The sequence below is a fragment of the Carassius gibelio genome, chromosome B8 (assembly GCF_023724105.1).
Source record: "Carassius gibelio isolate Cgi1373 ecotype wild population from Czech Republic chromosome B8, carGib1.2-hapl.c, whole genome shotgun sequence".
Taxonomy (NCBI): domain Eukaryota; kingdom Metazoa; phylum Chordata; class Actinopteri; order Cypriniformes; family Cyprinidae; genus Carassius; species Carassius gibelio.
The window spans coordinates 6833021-6855264 of NC_068403.1; the positions used below are offsets into that span (position 1 = coordinate 6833021).

General features: G+C 36.2%; 1 protein-coding gene and 1 long non-coding RNA gene across 3 annotated transcripts; both read right to left on the reverse strand.

Moving 5' to 3' along the window:
* Positions 1 to 7431: 7431 nt before the first annotated feature.
* Positions 7432 to 10967, reverse strand: LOC127963618 (uncharacterized). 2 transcript variants are annotated; one of them, XR_008154868.1, is made up of 5 exons: positions 10414 to 10967; positions 9941 to 10074; positions 9487 to 9642; positions 9090 to 9369; positions 7432 to 8404 (listed from the first exon to the last, which is right to left on the reverse strand). It is a non-coding gene; the product is annotated as an uncharacterized LOC127963618 (long non-coding RNA). The 2 variants fall into 2 exon arrangements; XR_008154869.1 differs by having other exon boundaries at positions 10231 to 10967.
* A 2285-nt stretch (positions 10968 to 13252) lies between these two features.
* LOC127963615 (pre-mRNA-splicing factor SPF27-like) lies at positions 13253 to 22147 on the reverse strand. The gene is made up of 7 exons (XM_052563621.1): positions 21981 to 22147; positions 21656 to 21748; positions 21499 to 21569; positions 20203 to 20364; positions 14104 to 14154; positions 13904 to 13984; positions 13253 to 13787 (listed from the first exon to the last, which is right to left on the reverse strand). The coding sequence occupies exons 1-7, from the start codon at positions 22071 to 22073 to the stop codon at positions 13661 to 13663; spliced, it is 678 nt and encodes a 225-aa protein (XP_052419581.1). The 5' UTR covers positions 22074 to 22147; the 3' UTR covers positions 13253 to 13660.
* Positions 22148 to 22244: the final 97 nt, after the last annotated feature.

Genomic DNA, 22244 nt, shown 5'->3' on the forward strand with positions numbered 1-22244 from the left:
AGACACATTTCTAACTCCATACCTGCTCGACTGTTAGCATAACTGCTACCATATGCTACATTAAATGTATAACGTTACATCAAAGAATACAAATAAAACATACTATATTTGATTAATGTCTATAGTTGCCGATAAGCTTTTAATATAAGTTATTGTTTTAGTTAACACACTCACCTGTGACTGGACGGCTGTTTTCATCGTGCTCCCGCACCATCTCAACATTTACTGCTCTGCACCACAAACATCCCGTTTTGATGGGTTCTCCGCAACTTTTCCACGCAAACCTGGAAGGCACAGACCACGGTGCGAGATCGACCGTACTCCGGGTGGACACGGACCTCATCCTCCGTGAAGTGCTTAGCACACACTAAAGTACCTTTCCTCACAGTAATTGTCGCCTCCTCCTCTCGCCTTATAGCCCAATTTCAACGCTTTTTTTATTTTCGTCGGTAGGAAAACTATGAAATGATAACTACATTTATTATTATTATTATTAATTAGAACACAAAAGGCACACTATACACATCTGAATACTTTTGGTCTCCGCCATTTTAAGAGAATGATCGCTATAGCGCTAACATTTGATTCAGATCGGGACTCCGAATCTCATTTCGCAAATCATTTGATCGGGGCTTCGGAGCGCGTTTCGTGAATCATCTGATCGGGGCTTCGGAGTTCGCAAAACATATGATTCAGATCTGGACTCCGAAGCGCGTTTCGCAAATCATTTGATCGGGGCTTCGGAGCGCGTTTCGCGAATCATTTGATCGGGGCTTCCGAGTTCGCAAAACATTTGATTCAGATCTGGACTCCGAAGCGCGTTTCGGGAATCATTTGATCGGGGCTTCGGAGCGCGTTTCGCAAATCATTTAATCGGGGCTTCAGAGTTTGCAAAACATTTGCTTCAGACCGGGACTCCAAAGCGCATTTTGCGAATCATTTGATCAGGGCTGCGTTCAGCCCCGACAAAACATTGCACAACGTTTTTTAAACAGAAACAGGTGATGCCTTGAACACACTGTTCTGATGACGCAAGAGTTGCAACTATGGCAGCTGAGAGGGCCATTCTTTGTGAAGAATTTTCGGAGCCATCTATTTAGCCTCACATACTGACTTTATTTGTAATTCATACGGTTTTAATACCCTGTATTTTCTTTCTCATTTTTAGGAAAAGCACTTAATTACCATTGTTTATTTCTATACCAAATGTCATAACACTTGCAATGAAGCTAAAAAATATAAACAACTACATCAAAATGTTGATTTACAGTAAAACTTGCGACAAACATGTCTTCTAATATCCTTAGTTGTTGCGTATACCGAGCTGCAACGAACACATTTGTAGCTACATTATTTTCCTTGAAGCCATTGTGCGAGTTCACTTTAATACCGCATGCTTTATATACATGTTGCTGCTGATTCGACTGCAGTTCTGACACACCCACCAAACAAGAGAAAACGCGTCTCAAACCCCGTTGCACTATGGCAAGCCAAAAGGGTCAGAATTACGCCTAGATTAAACGCGTTTGCATACAAAACGCCGTTTTTTACGGCGTTTAAAACGGTATTAGCGCCGTCAAATACGCCGTCCTTATAGCAGACGCCGTAAAAAACGCGCGTAAACCGTAAAAAACGCCGCAAAAAACGGCGTTTTAGTGTTTGTAAAAAGCGCCGCTTTTAACGCCGTCGGCTTGCCACAGGACGCCGTAAAAAACGCCGTTCTGAATGCACAAAAGCGCGCGTTATTTACGGCGTTTTCCTTGTAGTATAATGAGCCACGCCCGCTGATTTCCACAGCCAGTAATAATGAACTGTTCTCACCCAATCAAAGACGAACAGAACCAGACCAGACTAATTTACCACAGATCGTTTAAGCGGAAGAAGTGCCTGTGAACTGATAGGAATATTAAGTAACTTTTTATATATTTTAATCGCTACAAACATTGAACATAGGCCGATTACACATCTTTATCCTATTTGAATGTAACTGTTAATTATTTAACAATTACAAACCCTAGTTTATATATCATTTACTACCCAAATACCTTTTATGTATATACATAAGTGCTGGTTCGAAATATTCAATTAGCTTTGAGTCATTTAATTTCCAATACAAGAAATCATACATGATAACGGAAGTCGACCAGAGAGTGTGTAAAAGCTGTGCAGCTACAGAAGTTGGAGGCAATGGTCCTAGTCTTTTTGACCACTATACACCGCTACAACCGCTGGTTCGAGCCCCGCTCCAAACTGATTCTGGTATACAGGGGAGTTTATTTGCTGTTTAACAAACAAATATACGTTGAGGCATTGCTTCCACACATATCATTTTTTTCCGCTCTCATGATAATAATGAGTTGTTTAGTTAAAACGGCATATTTTCTCGTAATAACGAGATGTTACGTCCTTAAAACGACACATTTCTTTCTCAACAACATTTCATAAAAAACAGTATGATTTTCCAGTTATAGATTACATAATGTGAGCAAGCGAAGCGATTGTCCGAGCTGCTGTCGCCGTGGTCCTGACATAAAAGAGCATCTGCACGCTACTGAAAATCGAAGAATACACTGTTTTAAATGTATAGTAATATTTTTACTGTAACGTCATGCTTATTTGGATTAATCTCCAATCTTACTACAATATTCTATCCAATAACTGCATTCAGACCAAGAGGATATGACATGATCAAATCAAACCAGTTACAAAAAGAAAAAAAGAGGAGTGACAGTTTGATTCTATTATTATTACATCACTATTATTAATATTTCGTTCTGTCTGAAAAACGGAAAAAACGAAAATGAAGCTATATTTTTCGTATTTTTTTGTTTGTGGATAATAATGATCTTATGCATTTGTGCGTGAGCGGCCCTGAAACGCCACTTTTCAACTCAGCCTGTCTTCACTGTCTGTCCTAAAGCAGAATAAGAGTTCATCTGATACAGCTCTGCAATTTAGTCACATCGTTTCTTCATATTGTTTGGCTGTTGCGACTATATTTCTTGCAAATATAGATCTCATATAAAGAGCAGCACTGCACTTCTAGGGTCGGTGGCGTCTGGGCTTCTTATCTGCATTGTCCTCGCCTCACACACACGCTCAGCGCAGCCTATTCCTTAAAGCCTGGAATATACCCCATGCCCAAAGATTCGATGCGACGCACGGCTCGATTCAGGTAAAGATAGCAATGTATAGTCAATAATATATAATAATCGGACTAAAAATGGGCCTAACGCCGCCCACGCATGTGAAAGAAATATTAAAGAATAGTTTATTTGCTTATTTGTTTTTACCCACGAAAAAAAACATCTAGCTTAATTTAATTTTTCCGTTTCTCAAACAAAACGAAATAACAACAACAATAATAATAGTCTAATAATTATAAAATCAAACCGTTTGTCACTCAAATAAATAAAATATAAAAAAAACATTTTTTTTAACAGCAGAGAGAAGTGCATGTGGGTGACATAAAACAATTGCATGTGCTGCTATATTGTTAGCTAAAACTTTTTAAAGGCTCAAATGAAATAAAATAAAAATTTAAATAAAAATAAAACAAATCTATTAGATTAAAAACTTAAACTGAAAATAAAGATGCTGCCTCCACAACAAAATATATTAAATAACTAAATTAAGTAAGTTCTAAACAACAACAAAAAATAAATAAATATTCTGTCAAATACAGAGTTTTAAACAGTATCTGCGCCGCAAAATACGTCGTTGTGATAACAAACGCCGTAAAAAACGTGCGAAAATACGCCAGTGACGCCGTATTTGACGGCGTTTTAGTGTGTATGAAAACGCCGTTTTTTACGCCGTTCATGTTGCCATATGACGGCGTAAAAAACGTCGTTTTGGTTGCACAGAGAACGCGTTACGGCGTTTTGCTAATAGTATAATGAGCCACGCCCACTGATTCCTACAGCCAGTACGTATGAACGGTTTTCCAATCGGCCAATTGTAATGCTGCTCATTAAAACTGCTCGGTCGGTGCCACATTATTTTATATTTGCCCGTTACATTTTTATTTTGAGCAAATCTGAGTCGTGATACTCTGTTCGTGTTTTCTGGATAATCGCAAATGTCAGTACAATTTAAATGAATTAAAGATTGTTTAAAGCAGTGGTTCTCAAAGTGTGGTGCGAGTAGCACTAGTGGTACTCAGGCTCCCTCTAGTGCTACGAAGAGGAATCACTAAATGAAACATTAATGAACGTTAATACATTTTAATTTGATCTTTATTTGAGTAAAGTTGTTTTTTTTTGGTTGTGTTGTTGTTGTTTTACATCTAAGTACAGTACAGTTTTTATTTCACTTTTGGTACAACACATTTTAATTCAATCATTTTTTTTTCATTTACCAGTATGTAAGCACAGTACAGTGTTAATGCTCAAACTGTGTATTTACAATGTTGAAGTGGCTGACAACAATAAATAAAACTGCCTCGTGTAAAACTGTGCAGAGCTGTAGCTGAATAGTTAGGCCTACGCTGCTGAAATGTAATGTTGCTCATTATGGTGCTGCTTGGAGAGCCAAATATTTTCTGAAGTGGTTGGTATAAAAAGTTTGAGAACCACTGGTTTAAAGAAATGGTATAAAATTAATTCATGCTTTTTAAGAACTTCTCAGTAAAACATTTATTCTTTCCCCTTGTAGAGTCATCAAGGATCCAACTTATTATGCAATAAATTATGCAAAAAATATTTGGCAGAAGAGCTGGGCCAACAGATGAAACTGGTTCACTTTCATTAAATGGACAAAACATAGACCTAACCTTTTCAAGTTTGTTTAGAGTATGTCCCGTTATACATTATTACTTTCATGTTTTTATTTCTTGACTCCAAAAAAAAAAAAAAAAACTGTCCCCAAAACATACAAATTTTTTTTTGGGAAAGTTGGTCATGTTTTTACATTTTTATAGACCCAAATAAGTGCTGCTTGTGGCAATGACTTTAATAGTCATTATTTTAATATGTAAATATGTTAAGATGTTGTAGTAGTCATTTTAATTTTAGGTCATGTGAATCAATGTCTGTGTTTAGGTCTTCTGGAATGTTGGTGAAATAAAAGTGCCAAGTTTCCACACCAAATTTGTTTTCTGATTTATTATTTAACAGTCAAATACATTCAGATCTTGCCCCACAATTTTTAACAGAGCTGAAAGGAAACAAAAATAAAAGAAAAAAAAAAGGTGACGCTTATACCTTCCCAAATCCGAGAGATCCTTTTATTGCAAGGAGCATTAATTCCCTGAATTCCTCTTCTTCTGACACACCTCTTGGCAGGTAGAGAGTCAGGGCACAGGTTGAAGCATATGGAATCCTTCAGGTAGGCTCCTCTTGGTCATAACATTCCACTTGGCACTTTTGCTAAAAAGCAAATTATTAACCACCACCTCCCACAACTGGCCACAGGAGTTCAGCCCAGAAGTGAACTGCTGGATCATACTAGCCACTCAAAAAACAGTATCTAGATTACTCCAGTGAGTAATCACAAGGGTAATATACTAATATGAAATAAATGCTTCGTTAGTACAAAGAAGTACACAAGAGAAGTAAAAAGCATTATTTACATAATAAATAGGTATATAGTTTATCAACCAAATGTTACACTATGTCACGATTAACTCATGGAAATGAGAGGAGAAAGTTCAGATTTTAGTTTTGCTTTAAATAAGTTATAGGCTTAGCATTTAAAATAAATGTTGTTTGTAAATAATTGCAATATAATTTATTTTATGACATACAGTTAATTAAAACACGAGGAAGAGGGTTTTTCCTAATAGCAGGACCTTTGCAAATGTTTATTGAACTGAATCAATATAACATGTACGGTATTTTGAGTGAGTTTACTATTAATAGTAACTAAAATTGTAACTATTTTCTCATTTTGCTCTATTTTGACAAAAAGAGTCCAAACAAAGCCACAGCAGAACAATATCCTCTTCAAGCAACAGCAGCCTTTGGTATTAAATGATTCACTTTATTCCTCATTGAATGAATCAGCCATTTGAATTAATGATTTAATGTCTTACTCTAACCTCTCTTCTTTGAAAATTTACATTTGTGATTATAAAATTTGGCAAGGTAGTAGTAGCCTTAATTAAGAAGAAATTTAAAATGAGAAGAGTCTAACTTCAAATAGTCGCTAAAGAACATTTTTTGACTTACACAGAACTTTAAGGATAGATACATTTTAACAAAGACTGAAGTCAATCCAGAATAGTAGCTATGTAATATACACAAATTTAAACTAATTTAAACTGCCTAACTAAATTAAAATCCTTGCCCTAAAAGGATCTCTTGGCTTTGGGAAGGTGTAGGCTAAGTGTTCTAAAACTTAATTAACATTTTAAAGTCACTAAGCCAGGGCTGTCCAATCCTGCTCCTGGAGGGACACTGTCCTGAGAGTTTAGCTCCAACCCCAATTAAACACACCTGATCCAACTAATCAAGGTTTTTAGACCTACAGGAAATTTCCAGGCAGTTGTGTTGTGGTAAGTTGGAGGTAAACTCTGCAGAACAGTGGCTATCCAGGACAGAGTTTGGACACCCCTGCACTAATTTTGTCATATTCAATAATCCTGAATGATTAAAGGGATGGTTCACCCAAAAATGAAAAATTCTCACATCATTTATTCTAAACCCTTCTATACAGGTTTTTATAGACCTGTATAAATTCCTTTGTTCTGCTCAACACAAGACATTTGAAATAATGTCATTTAACAAACAGATCTCATCCCCCTTTGACTGCCATAGTAGGAAACATAAGTACTATGGAGGAATAAGATCTGTTTAGTTTGGTTTCTGACATTTTCAAATGTGTTGTGTTCAGCAGAACAAAGGAATTTTATGAGGGTTGAGAGTAAATGAGAGAATTTTCATTTTTGGACAAACTATACCTTTAAGTAAAATGTTACTGTTCATATCTTTGTAAACAAATCACTGAGTATTTAATGTGATTGACAGATGAAATAGAGGCGTTTAAACCCACCTGCCCAGCCCCTGCACCAAGGAATGCAAGAACTACAGAAGATGAGAGGAATGTTGGCTTTAATAACTCAAGTATACCTTTAGTATTTTATATAAAATGGATGTTCTTATGAAATATAAAAAATAATTTTTAATAATCCAAAAAAGTATTTTTACATTTTTAAATGACAATTCCGGTAAATATTTTCTGGTGATGTACAAGTAAATCAGAGGACACTTAATGTGGGAAATAGAAACTTTTATTTTCAAGTTTCAAATGGTGAACATGCTATTGGTGATGTTTCTTTAAAATTTCACGCCATCCTAAATGGTTAGTTCACCCAAAAATGAAATTTCTGTCATTACTCACTCACCCTCATAATGTACCAAACCTGTAAGACTTTCGTTAGTCCTCAGAACACAAATGATAGATATTTTAGATGAAATATGAGATTAATTCTACAGGTTTGGGGCAACATGAGGGTGAGTAATTAATGACAAATTTCATTTTTGGGTGAGCTAACCCTTTAACCATACTTAAATATTGTAACAGCTACTCAAAATATAACTTCAAGTGGATCTATCCACACCCACGACAAACCTCAGTGGTTGGCTCACCAAAAATTCAGTGTCCATATAATTAGTCAGTGGTGACCATAATCTGTGATTACAGAAATAACCATTTATTTTTCTTTAATGTTGGGGATTCAGAGACATCAAAAGAGATAAAATGTTTTGAAGGACATCCACTCAGAGTTGTCCCCTTGAACCACCAAGTGGATTAATTTGTGCAACAAGTTGCTCTAAGGCAGCACTCTCCAATGTGAAGTCACTTTGAGGAACAGCTACTCCCTCTGGCCAGTCAAACACTGGTGCCTCCTGCAAGCTTGATTCTGCTGCCGGTGCCTGAAGAACAGGTTCATCTGCTGGTCCAGCTGTTCTGCCAAAGATCTCTTCCATTGCAGTGGTTCGCTGTCCTTGTTGTTCCAGGCAGCCTCGAACAAATATCTGCATGGGTGTCTGGTGTTGTTCTGTTCTCAGCCCATGGTTGTTCCACTGTTGAGTAAAGGCTGATAAACACCTGTTGATCCTCGGCACATAGACAAAGTGAAGAGCCCCATATGTGCATTTCTTTGTCTATGTCAGAGATACCTTCAGCCTCCAGGAAGTGAAAGAGATTGTAATATACGTTAGTCAATCCCCGCCACATGTCACCCCAGAGCCTCTCAATTCTTTAGTTGTGAACGCTCCTGCCTCTTCTCTCTGAGCCCCTGAAAATGTTCAACATCACACAGACATCATGGTTTTCTCCTCCATGGTCTGTTCTGACCCTAGAAGGCATTACAGTGCTGCTGTGGATGTTGTTTGAGGCATGCAGAAAGACTATGAGATGACTGTAGCCATCTATAACACCATGAATGACAATTCTCCATCTAAAACATAAGAGAAAAATGGCTTTTAAGTAAATAAATAAATATAAAAGAGACATTAAAAGACAAGTCAACTTTCAAAGTTCATAGTATTTATACTATGGAAGTCAATAGCTACCAGCATTCTTTTTAGTGTATTCTTTTGTGATCAAGGGAAGAAACTCATACAAGTGTTGAACAAATTAAGGGTGAGTAAATGTGACGAATTTCATTTGAGTGAACAATCCCTTTAACATTTGATTGTCATTTGCTGCAAAAACAGCCAAATCCAAACATTTTTTTTTCCAGAAACTCTTTAGTTTATGCAGTACTCACAAAACCCTGTCATTGCCACTGCAATGCTTTTCCTTAGCCTTAGAAGGGGCAGAATCATGAGGTTAAAGTATCCCTTTTGCCAGTGACAATCTATGACGGGTTCATCCGTTCAATCATACACAATTTTATTTAGTTAAAAATCTCTTTGAAAGGATAAAAACTAGGGGTGTGCAATATTGACAAAATTACATCAATACTTTCTGAGGTTTTATTGTTAATGATAATTAGAGGATATCTTGCTGTGCGTGTTATTGTGCTGGTACCTTAACAAATAATATTTTCCATTTTCTTAAATTTAATTTGATTCAATTAGTCATAATAGGGTTGTTACCACGTGAATTAAAAAAAAAAAAAAAAAAAATCTGATATCTACCTTATCAATTTGTGGTTGCCATCTAGGTGCCACAGGGAGTTTGGACCAGCAACACTGTACAACCTTCTGTGTGGTCTTTGTGACATGTCCCGTAGTGCTGCTGCAATTGGGTTAATTTGAACCAAGCTCCTGCGTACTCTGTGTCTTTGTACACGATTTCCACCTGCCCGTAACTGTGCCCTGACAGCCTCCGATCCCAGCTGGTCATTTCCATCCACAATGTCTGTGATCTACATCGGTTATTTCAGATTAAGTCAGAGAGCGATTCAAATGGAATCTCCTGGAACAAACATGTAAACATAAGTATTATTGCTTAAACTAATTTTGAACAATTCATTCTAAATGCTCTTTTCATGCATGACAAGTCATAAAAAGCTAATTCTAAAACCAAACTTACTTCCATGCGGCGTTTGACGGTAGCCAGAGACACTTGCAGAATCTCTGCTATTGAAGGAAGACTAAAACCACATGTCCTCAGAAAGGAAAGTTGCTCTCTGGTGATGCTGTAATGGGGTGCACCTCGATCAGAGTGGAGCCTGATAACTGGAACTGGCTGCAACAATAAATTATTGTAAATCTATGATCTGCTTTAGGCCACAATAGTTTATACAATATTAGGCCAAAAGAAAAAAAAGGATTTTAAAATGTACTAAGATTTTAAAAGATGAGACAATCTCATCAGAGATAATCTATTCAGAATGGCTAATGTAATAAATTCAGTTCACCATTTCAATTAATCTTCACTAAAAGTTAATATTGGATCTTTTATACTTAGAACCTGCTAGACAGACAATTTGAAAGCTATAGCTAGAAGGTTTAAAGAGAAGACAAATAGTTTAGAAATTACTTACCTTGTTGTCCATGCTGCCTATGCTTTTGTACCTCTGCTATATATTCATTGAGATCTTGGAGTAACTCGTCTGCTTCTGGTGCAGTGATCAGCCTTCCTCTCGCCCATTCAATGCTTCTCTACATTGTTTCTAGCCTTAAAAAAAAAGAAAGCCACTTATAAGTACTGAATTTTCAGGATGCAAAATGTTCAGCAATATAATAAAAGAGATAATTAAGAATAGAATAAGAACATTCAACTTAGTGCTAAAGACAGCACACAAATCCAAGGTTCAGAAACGGGTGTCTTAACTCAGTCGTAGAAGATCACTGTCCTGCAGAGTTTAGCTCAACTTGCAATACACCGGACTAGAAGTTTCCAGCATGCCGTTGAGGGCTTGATTAGCTGAATCAGGTGTGTTTAATTGCGGTTGGAGAAAAATGGTTGCAGGACAGCGCCCATGTTTTATATAATCTGAAACAAAGCAATCCTTACCTCACTAAAGTTGATTGTAGTACACCAGAATCTTCTGTCAGCTGTCGAGTGCAATTGTTCAGCTTCTGCTGACAACGCAAAATAAAGATTCTCCTGGCCATCTTCATATCAACCAACCAACCAATCGAGTGATTAAAATAACAATCGAACTCGGATGTAAACTAGTCTGGTCTGAGTCAGGTCATCATTGATTGGGTGAGAACAGTTCATTATTACTGGCTGTGGAAATCAGCGGGCGTGGCTCATTATACTACAAGGAAAACGCCGTAAATAACGCGCGCTTTTGTGCATTCAGAACGGCGTTTTTTACGGCGTCCTGTGGCAAGCCGACGGCGTTAAAAGCGGCGCTTTTTACAAACACTAAAACGCCGTTTTTTGCGGCGTTTTTTACGGTTTACGCGCGTTTTTTACGGCGTCTGCTATAAGGACGGCGTATTTGACGGCGCTAATACCGTTTTAAACGCCGTAAAAAACGGCGTTTTGTATGCAAACGCGTTTAATCTAGGCGTAATTCTGACCCTTTTGGCTTGCCATATTGCACAGCGGTGCACGACGACGTTTCCAGGACACATCACGTTCAAAATGAAGGCAGATATTGTGTGAAGATTTTGCCAAAATATTTGACTCAAAAAGTCCAGATGATTCAAGCTGTTCGTGACTGTGAGTGTAACAGCAGCAGCAGAAATTATTAACCGTAAATGAAAACATTTAAAACTTTGATTCCTCGATTAAAAATAAATAAATAAAAAAGTAGCAAAACATTACATTCAGATGATATGTAGAACTCTCTGTGATTATCAGTGTCAGACTGTGTGTGTTGTTTTCTCCGGGGCTCGTGGGACAGGGGTACTACTCTGGCTGTGACATCATCATCCTGGGGAGGGACTTTGAGAGGATTCAGATCATCCCAGGAGCCAAACACGGGAACATCCAGGTAAACACACACACACACGGTTCTGGCGTCCAAACAACATCAAGGTCTTTATAAACTGTTACAGCACTTACTCAGAGTGACACATAGCATAGCTCTTAGCCTCATGGTTGCAGTTTGAGGTTTAGGAATTAGTTTTTTTTTTTTGAGCCTTTATGTTTATGTCAGTTTTAATAATTTTAGCATTTCAACTTTTTTTGTAAAAAGTTACTACTTTAATTTTAGTACTGTTTTCATTTAATTTATAGTGCTTTTTACTTTACAAATCATTGCAAAGCAACTTTACAGAAAATTAAGTTTCTACAATATTTAGTAGTAAGCTTGCACGATTTATCTATATCATTTTACTTTAGCTTTATTACAGAATAAATTACAGAAAACTGTTTTTAGTAGTTTCAGTCTTAGTTAACAATGACACATAGTTGGTTGCTTTGGGAATTACTAGTTAGGAATAAAAGTTTAACTGTGTGTGCTTATTTTACATATTTTTTTTTTTTTAAAGTAAAAATTATATATGTTTTTGTACGAGTTTCTGCCTTCTGCTGAATGCTAAAAAGATGATGCTTTAAACACCAAATGGTTGATGGTACCCATTCACTTCCATAGTATTTCTTCCTCTATTATAGAAGTCAATGGGTGCCGTCAACTGTTTGTGGTGTTCTTCTTCACTGCAGAGAATGATGCTCTTCCTCTTGTTTTCCAGCTCAAATATCTGAACATTCTTAAATCGAGAAGCATTTACTGAAATATAAATGAGTTCATGTTTAAAACAAGAACTAATATCTGTCAGCGGCTAAGGAAAACGATTCAGTTGTTTCACAAACACAGACGGGGTGAATTTATGAATGAAAGTGTAAAAGTTCTGACACAAAACTTTTACACTTTCATTCATAAATTCACCCCGTCTGTGTTTGTGAAACGACTGAATCGCGGAATCCAGTCAAAAATAGAACTTGTTGTATAATGCAGAATGTCACGGGATTTGGCTATTTTTTAATGAATACATCTATATTAGGGATGTAAAATGAATCAAATATCGATATGGACTAGTGTATATGAATATTAAAGTTAAAAGAGACTACAATTGTACTACGTGTCTCTGGGAATGAGTGCTCAATATGTGCATTTTGCCGTTCAGATACACACGATGCTCGCAGTGTTTTCCCCCACGCTGGCCACGCCCCCAGCTATGACTAGATGCCGACTGTATCTATATGACGTTCCCACGAGTTAAAATGACGGTCCCACAAATTAATATCTCGTGGCCACGACATATTATCACGTTCCCACGAGTTATTATTTTGTGGCCACGACAAAACTAAGTAAACCGAACAAGTCATCTTACGGGCACCGTAATGCTAAATAATAAAATCACGTTACAAACATATGAATCACAATTTTTTAAATAGTCTTCACAATACAATTTTAGTATCAAAAGTTTACTTAGATTCTAAGGAAGCATGGAATATTAAAATATTTTATCAATGTGATCGGGAGGAAGATCAATTAATTTAATTTCGTAGTAACTAACCATGTTGCATTCAAATCGATAAAAAAAAAATCAAGTTAATGAGCAGTGTGCACTATTTTGGGAGATCAAAGAAAAAGCACCCAATTAAGCATATATTTAAAATACCTTGGGACTCACAAACAGACCACTAACTGCAAGTAACTAACCACTGTGGTATGTAACAATTTAATACAAAAGTTTAAAACTAAAGTTACTTTGAACTTTACTTTGATTCATGTAGAAGATTAACGGGAATGGCATGAGAGAGGAATTAAAAGTGAAAAAAGAAAATAAAAAGAACAAATGTGTGGAATATAGCCTGTGATGTTTAGATAATTTATATTTTCCATTTCCAGACACATTGGTGGAGTCTTAACTGAGAAACTGAACAATGCAAGTCATTTCACCATTTTATTGTATATGTAAAAAAATATTACAAATTGAGTAGAACATAAAAATTAAGGAACTAAATGTCCACCAGGTAATCTTACATAAACATTAAATTGTTATAACTGTCAACACACCCACATTAAGTACTTTATTTATACAGTAAACAAATGTGAGTTACTGATTTCCAGAATCAAAATGGACATCTGGTTTAATTTTGGTGCAAAATCATGAACTATACATCAGCTCACCCTCTGTTTGCAATAAAACACTATTGCTCATTTGTGTTTTACAAAGACTGTTTTCTCTATTAATCACGAAAACGGAAACAAAACAAGAAATACAACATCACTCTTTGGTGATCCTCTGCTTCAGCAAAGTCTGACAGTTTCAAGATGGTGTTGAACGGTTTTCATCATTTAAAAATCCTGTCGAATATTCTCTTTGTTCTCATCACCCTGTTGCCGTTTCATCTGTGCCACTTCGTTCTCCAGCTGTACAATGGCTCTCTCAATCTCATAGTTCTTACTAACCAGAGACACCCAGCTGTAAAAACATAAGCAGAAATGCTTCCATCAGAGCGGAGCAAACTAAATTCAATTTCTAGAAATGTCATATAGAAATATAATCAATTTCATATAGAAACAAAATAAAGTACTTACTTTGACTCAAGTTCTCGTAATTTGGCTCCTCCAGCCAGCTGATCATTTTTGCGCTGCCAGTTCAGGTCCTGTATCTGCTTTCTGAAAGGAGAATAGAAATATTAAGATTCATTTTGAAAGCTAGTTTAATAGATTGTGCACAATCACAATATATAACACCCATACGTAAAGTAAATTACATTGACCAACAAGTCACTCACCTAGCCTTCTGTAGTTCCTTTTGTGCATTTTCAATCATTAAGGCCAAGTTACTGTTTCACAGAGAAGACAACAAATTACGATCAACAAAAAATAATCCACAAACAGAACTCAGAATTGTTTATATTTTCTATTTATATTGTGAAATTAAAGAAATAGCATTTTAATCCTGTAAGCTTTTTAGTCATGACCCCGCAAATAGCTTTCACCATTTTTAAACTGACTTTAACCCCCCTAATGTAATACAAAGTAGGTCAGTCCTATATTAAAGGAATAGTTCACCCAAAATTGATCATTTGCAGAAAATCTAGTCACCCTCAGGCCATCCAAGATTTAAATGAGTTTGTTTCTTTGTGTGAACAGATTTGGAGAAATTTAGCATTATATCACTTGCTCGCCAATGGATTCTCTCTGCAGTGAATGGGTGCCGTCAGAATGAGTTCAAACAGCTGTTTAAAAACATCACAAGTAATCCACTCAACTCCAGTCATCAATAAACATCTTGTAAAGCTAAAAGCTGCATCTTTGTATAAAAACAAATCCATCATTAAGTCTTTAACTACACTCCATTGCTTCCAGCTAAACCGTGTCATATCTAGGGCTGTCACATCCAAAATAAGTTTCTGTTTACATGTGTGCGTGTACTGTGAATATTTGTTTACATGTATATACACATACATATTTAGGAAAAATATAGGTTTATATAATAAATTATACGAATATAAATATAAAGATGTAAACATGCAAATATTTCCAAAATATATACTTTGTGTGTATTCATATATACACACACATATATGTTTTGTAAACATTTTTTATTTTGGATGCGATTAATCACGTTTAATTGTTTGACAGCACTAACTCTATCCATAATATTGCTTTCTTCAATGAAAGTCACCTTAACTGAATTGTTAAAGTACTATGTACAGATCAAGCACAGCTTACAAGCGGTTTAATGTTAAAACACCTTGATGATGGATTTATTACAAAAACACAGCTTTTCACTTTGAGATGTTAACTGATGGACTAGAGTCATGTGGATTATTGTGATGTTTTTATCAGCTGTTTGGACTCTTATTCTGATGGCATCCATTTACTGCAGAGGTGAGCAAGTGATGCAACGCAACATTTCTCAAATCTGTTCCAATGAAGAAAAACTCATCTGCATTTTGGATGGCCAATAGTTGGTATGCTACACCACCTGTCATAATTTATGATTGATGACTTTGCCCTTTGACCCCACCCCTTAGGGACTTACCTTTTAATGGTCGCAGATGTGGTTACGATGTGTTACAACATGTGATATCACATCTGTTTGTAATAAATTATGATTATGTCATCAGCTGTGAAATTACTCAATATTTACAATATCCATGATGAATGATCGGCAGCTGTGATATGACATCAGTTTTGTGATATATCATGTCACTAGAGATTAACCTCATGACAAGTGTTATAACATCTGTTTGTAATCTTGATACCGGACCTCCGGTATGCGCCAGCTGCTTTATAATATATCATGCTTAGCTGTTGTACCGTGGATGCGTTATGATACCCATTTGCAATATATTTACCCGACCTTCGGTTAAAATAAGAGAACGGTCACGCTGTCTGTTAATGTACGCATCTGAAGTGTCTGTGCAGGACATAATGCATTATTTATCGGCTCTAAGGTATAGGACAAATTCTCTTATTGGCTCGATAAAAATAACAGAAAAATGTAAATTTATCAGCCGATATTGATATGGTGGCCGATATATCGTGCATCCCTAGATGATTATACATGTTTGTGTTTTTCCCAATCCTGGTAAAAGAAACATTTATTTTTTATTTTTAGTGATGACTAAAACTACTTGAAATGTTTTGTTTTATATTGTGTGTTCCCAAAATATATTCTCATTTCATTTAAAAGAAGAGAATAAGACTCGGGACGACTGAATGTGCACGTGTGCATGTGTGTGTGAGAGAGAGAGAGAGAGAGAGAGACCTTTTTCCTATAGTCTGTCTGAATGTGTGTCTGAATGTGTGTGTGTGGAGGGGGGAGATACCCCTGATTCCTTTAGTCTGAATGTGTGTCTGTGTGTGAAAGCGAGAGAGAGAGTAAGTTTTCCGAAAGTGAACATGTAAAAACTCAGGGATCCCCTCTCAGTCTCGTATCTGCTGTTCTGCTCCTCTTTGCACTCTGAATTCAGCTTCAACTATCAACTGGCATTGTGTGAGATGTAATATCCATACCAACCCCTGAAAAATTTAAGACATTTGTAATGATTTATTTTTATTCATCAAGCTAAACATTTTTATTACTTTATTTTCAATTCAGTATACAATGTTATTTTTTTATATTGCTGAAAATCAGAAAAACAACCATTAGAATGAGTGTGTGTCATTTTATTGCAATATTTCAAATATTTTATTATTACTCATTTATTGACTCATTTAGTGATGTAATTTTATTTTAAACATCAATGCATTGACAACACGGTCAATGTCCACAACAATAATCAACATGAATTTTTCTCTCTAAAAATGTATATTCTTTTACTTATTTTTCAAATTGTCCCTAAACCAATATCTCTCTCACATCTGTGAAGGATGACCAAAACCCACCGGATAAGACCCTTCAGTTTGATTTAAACAGATGTCGCATAGCATACTACAGGTCCGGCATCTGTATTACAAACAGGTGACTGTATTGGATGACATAACCACTATCTCATTTCATGAAATATCGCAAACAGATGTCATAGTGCATCTGCGTGCATTAACGGACGGTGTGACCGTTCTCAGGTTTTGTACAGAAACTGCAGAATGAAATTCCAGGACTTTAAGCACTACTTTATTGGTTTTCAGGGACTAAAATCAGAGATCTCACTTATCAAACAATGTTGTTATTATCTTTCAAATTCTAATATACTAATTAAAAACTTTAACATTTGAAAGGATATTATGGAAAAGTTAGATTTTTTTTTTCATGAATTTAATTGACCTGAAGAATGAAAGCTGTATCATACACTTGGGAAATAAGATATTTCACCACTTATCAACACTAGTGTGTGACAATACACTTAGCTCACAAGATATACAAATACTTGGTTCACTATAATGAGTCAATATTTAAATATACTATTTTTAAAATCACAAAAATGTAAATGCAGTTGTATTTTGAAATATTTGAACTAATCTCGGGCTGTAACTAAGGATTATTTTGGTAATTAAGTAATCCACTGATTATTTTGACAATTGAGTAATCTGATATTTTTTAGTAATACAAATAGACCTAAGTGAAAAACAGGCTTTAGTATGGCTATTTATATATAAACTAAGGATGACGCAAAAATAATTGGTTCAAATAAAGTATCAAAATCAAGTAAATACATGGTTTTATTGAACAACCCTGAAAAAATGGGCATACATAATTTAATATGCCTACACACAATATGAATATAACCAACTCAAGTATATTATGCACCATAACAAACACCTTCAGAGGGCGCCAACGGCCTGACGATGGTTCATTTTTAAAGTGTGATTCAAGGACTTTAAATCCATGTAATTTTAATATTTGGCCACCTGCAAACTCGAGCGAGGATTTTAATTTATTTTAAATTGAGAAATATGTCGATGAACTCACTGCGTTGGCATGGGTTTATAAATGATTTACGATACAAATCTAGTGAGATAACTATCTTCCTAGATGAATGTAATGCTACACAAACTCACAGCATATGTAAAGGAAGAGTTTGTGTCCCAAGCGGCTGAGATGGAGATGTGCTCCATGCTTGTACCGTATTTTCCAGACTATAAGTCACACTTTTTTTTCATAGTTTAGCTGGTCCTGCGATTTATAGTCAGGTGCGACTTATTTATCAAAATTAATTTGACATGAACCGAGAGAAATGAACTAACAGAAAACATTACCGTCTACAGCCGTGAGAGGGCACTCTAATGCTGCTCTGTGCTCCTGTAGTCTACACTGAGCAGTAGGGGTGTCACAATTCTCCAAATCCTCGATTCGATTGCATTTTCGATTCTAAGGTCACGGTTCGATTCGATTCTCGATTTTTACATTTATTCTCTTTAAAGCACAGATTGTCATTTTTCAAACTAGACTTTTATGTAATATAATATCTGACCTTTGTTTGCAATGTACCACATTACACTGTCAAATTTAAAACTTTTATTAACAACATAATGTAACAATAACTTATATCTTTAGTCAATTGAAAACTTAAAATAAACTGCCATCCAGTTTCTCTTTTGTAAGTGCAGTCACAAAAGATGACATTCAAGTTCATAACAAAACAAACAAAAACAATAAAAAATGACTAAACTAACCTTCAAATATTACGATGTATCTATTTAAAAGATTAAAGATAAAACGCTTGTTAAACACTTCACTGTCATTCATTTAGATTTATATATATATATATATATATATATATATATATATATATATATTTATTATGTATGTATGTACAGTATGTGTGTGTGTGTGTGTGTGCATCATTACAGTCTGTAAAATATGGGTATCTCTTATTACAAGACTGCAATCACTAGCAATCAGAAGAATTCCAGTTAATCAAGTATCTACAAAAGATCTACTCTATAAACAATGCATTAAATTACATTAAAGACAAAAATAAATTTAAACAAGCAAAAGAAATGATTACTCGCATGTATCTGGTCCACTGATGAAGTCATGGGTCAAGTCAAGTGAATTATTAATCATTTTCTAACAGGCGTCGAATACTGACTTTAGGAAAAGGGGAATAACCAATGACATTTGAGATAACAACTAAAACAGCAAGCCCCGCCCCACGACTGACAAAAATAAAATTGTTCGCGTGAGCAGAGGTGAGATGATCGAGCGCGAGGATGTGGGGAATGAGCATGCGCGCGCGAGGGCTTTTATTTCGCGCAGAGTACATGTCACGCGCGCGAGAGTTTGAAATGAGCTCGTGGGCTCCCGTTTCTTCGCATCCAATTCAGTTTTCCTCTCGCGGAAGCCATATAACGCGCGCGCCAGCATCAGTTGAATGCTCGGTTATTTTTGTCATTGATTTGCCGTCATACAACATGGGGGCGTGGCAGCATCGACGATTCCATTTTTTAATTCGAAGTTCGAGACTGTGACTTAATTTCGATCGATTTCGATTTAAAATCTAAATCGTGACACCCCTACTGAGCAGCATAGAGCGCCCTCTCGCGGCTGTAGACGGTAATGTTTTATCTTGGTTCTTGGGTCTAAATAAATGCCCGGTGCGACTTATATATGTTTTTTTCCTCGTCATGACGTATTTTTGGACTGATGCGACTTATACTCAGGTGCGATTTATAGTCCAAAAAATACGGTAAATTATAACAGTGCAACACAAAATGCATCAGACTTTAAATGCATTGCCAAATGAAACCCTAATGAACAGCACATGCAATAAAAGAACGAACAATATAATGCAATCACTATCAAAGTGATCGCGAGACTGCTTTTCACCTGAAGGAGTAAAATCACAAAACGGCTCTGTATTTATATCAGACACGCTGCATCGTTAATTTTGCGTATACTCATTTCATATGTAGTGCCCTTTAAAAACTAAAGTACTTTTCAAGTACCTTCTCAAAAATATGGCTATTTTTAATGGTTTTCCAGGACCTCAAAATAAAATTAAAAAGAAATCAAGTACTTCAAGCACTTTAAGCACCTTGGACAAACCGGGTATCTTAACGCATCCGCAGTACAACAGCTAAGCATGATATATTATAAAGCAGCTGGAGTATACTGGAGGTCCGGTGTCTATGTTATAACAGATGTTATAACACTTGTCATAAGGTTAATCCCTAATGACATGATATATCAGAAAACAGATGTCACATCACAGCTGCCGATCATTCATGGATATTCTAAAGAATTACATATGCATAATTTATTAAAAACAGATGTTATATCATGTCATACCCACAGCTGCGACCATTAAAAGGTCATAAGCTTAATCCCCAAGGGGGCCGGTCAAAGGTCAAAGTCATCAATCATAAATTATGACTAATACACTAACAACTATGGCCTTAGGGTGGCTACACTTATGTTTTCTGGCGTGTTCACTTACTCATTAGACACCTTCCATGCATTAGATCCATACTGAGCCATGAGCTCGAGGTTTTCAATGCGCACTGCCTGGTGCTCCAGCTGGGCCATAGAGTTATTGACACAGTCCTGCCATGCTGTGATGTCATTCTTCTGCCCAGACGTTGGAGCAGGAAGCTCATATCTAAGAAAACAAGCACAAGAAGGTAGATTTAACAGCAAACAACTCACTTTTTTTAGATAAGAATGTAGACTCAAAATTAGCCCAACCAACACATTTAGGCCTTCCTGTAGCTCAAAAGGTAGATCATGGCATTAGCAATGCCAAGATCATGAGTTTGATTAAACCAAGAACTGATAAAAACATGTACCTGGAATGCAGTACAAGTCTCTTTGGATAAATGGATGTGAATCTGTACATTGTATGTAATCAACAGTGAAGCTAGTTTGATTATTGAAACATCACTTATCCATTCAGTTTCACTTATTTTAGCTGTACTGCAAACTGTTATCATATTTTATTTTATCATAATGCAAAGTGCAGTAAATCAGTGTATACAGAAAATAGCTTACTTCTGCAATGCAAAATAAGGTGGATTGGATTATGCTAGTGTCATACTTCACTGGGAAATAGGCTGCTACAAGCTATTAATATTAGCGCTGCCTTTTCGCCCAGAGACATCTGTAGATTGGAAATGTTCTTGTGCCTCGTTATTCATTTTGTGCTAATGTTAGTGATGTGCATATAAAGTTATCATGGCTGTTGGTGAAAGTTACATTTTAAATTACATTTACCACTACTGGTATATTGCCATAAAATATTCAAGTATCACACTCCCTGTTCTTTCTTTGAAAAGCTAGTATATGTGGGTTTCAGACATGTGAGTAAGGCCCATCTTATTATCAATATTATTATTTTACAATATCCACAAACAAATTTGATGAAAAGACTGTTAATCAAGGCTCTGTTGCTTGGAATATGGTTCCCATAAATATACAAAAGAGTAAAGGCAAGTATGCGTTGCGAAGAAAATGTGAAGGTATGCTTATATAAATGTTTATGTGCTGCTACTGCTAGAGGTATACTTTTGTAATTGCTGTAACTGTACTTGGGATCTTTTTTCTTATTTGTATGAATTTTGTTTTGTACAGATATGTAGACCCCAGGAAGATTAGCCAACAATTTGTGGAAGCTCATAGGGATCCAAATAAACAAACAATAGATTCATTATAATTTAATTTAACTTCATTAAACTAGAAGAGGTTACATTAAGCAGAACACAATATTGGATTTGACCACCTGTAACAGAAACTTTACCTCTTCATACTGAGCAGCTCCATGGGTTGACGAGCCGACAGTCTCTCAAACTCATTCCTCATGATATCAGTCTAGTGAGAACAACATAACACTAAGATTATTATGCGAACATGAAGATTATAGTACAGAAGGAACAGAACGGGTATTTTTCTTTCACCTCAAAAGCAGAGAAATCTGGCGTGGGAAGATAGCTCAGATAGTTCTTGGTTGGTCTGTATCGTCTCGTCTCTTCCTCCACCAAAGCTGCTGCCTAAAATCGATTCGAATGTAATTTATTTTCTGCTAATAGAGATAACAGTAATACTACAGCGTAGTTAAAACAGAAACATCAGATGGTTAAACAACTGAACGGTCTCGTTTTAGAACCAGAAGTAGGCTCCGCCGTTAGCTGACTGCATAGTGAGAACACAGGTCAAACATGTATTATTTATCGTCGTTTTAAGAAGACAGAACGTGCAGATAGACATATTCAGTCTACTCACGGCTTCTCGGACCCCTGGAGCATCGTAACCCTGGTCGAAATAAGGCAGAGCATCGACAAAAACATCACCAGCGACTGAGGCTGGTCCTGCCATCCTTTACAAAAACCATAGACAGTAAAAGAAAACACGTTCCGTCTTCTTCTTCTTCAAGGTTTAACGGCGGCTTACATCCGAGAGCGTTACATTACCGCCATCTTCTGGATTATTCTCCTGCGACCCAAGCTTGTTTCCCGCGATCATATTTTCTTCATCAAACCCGTTCTA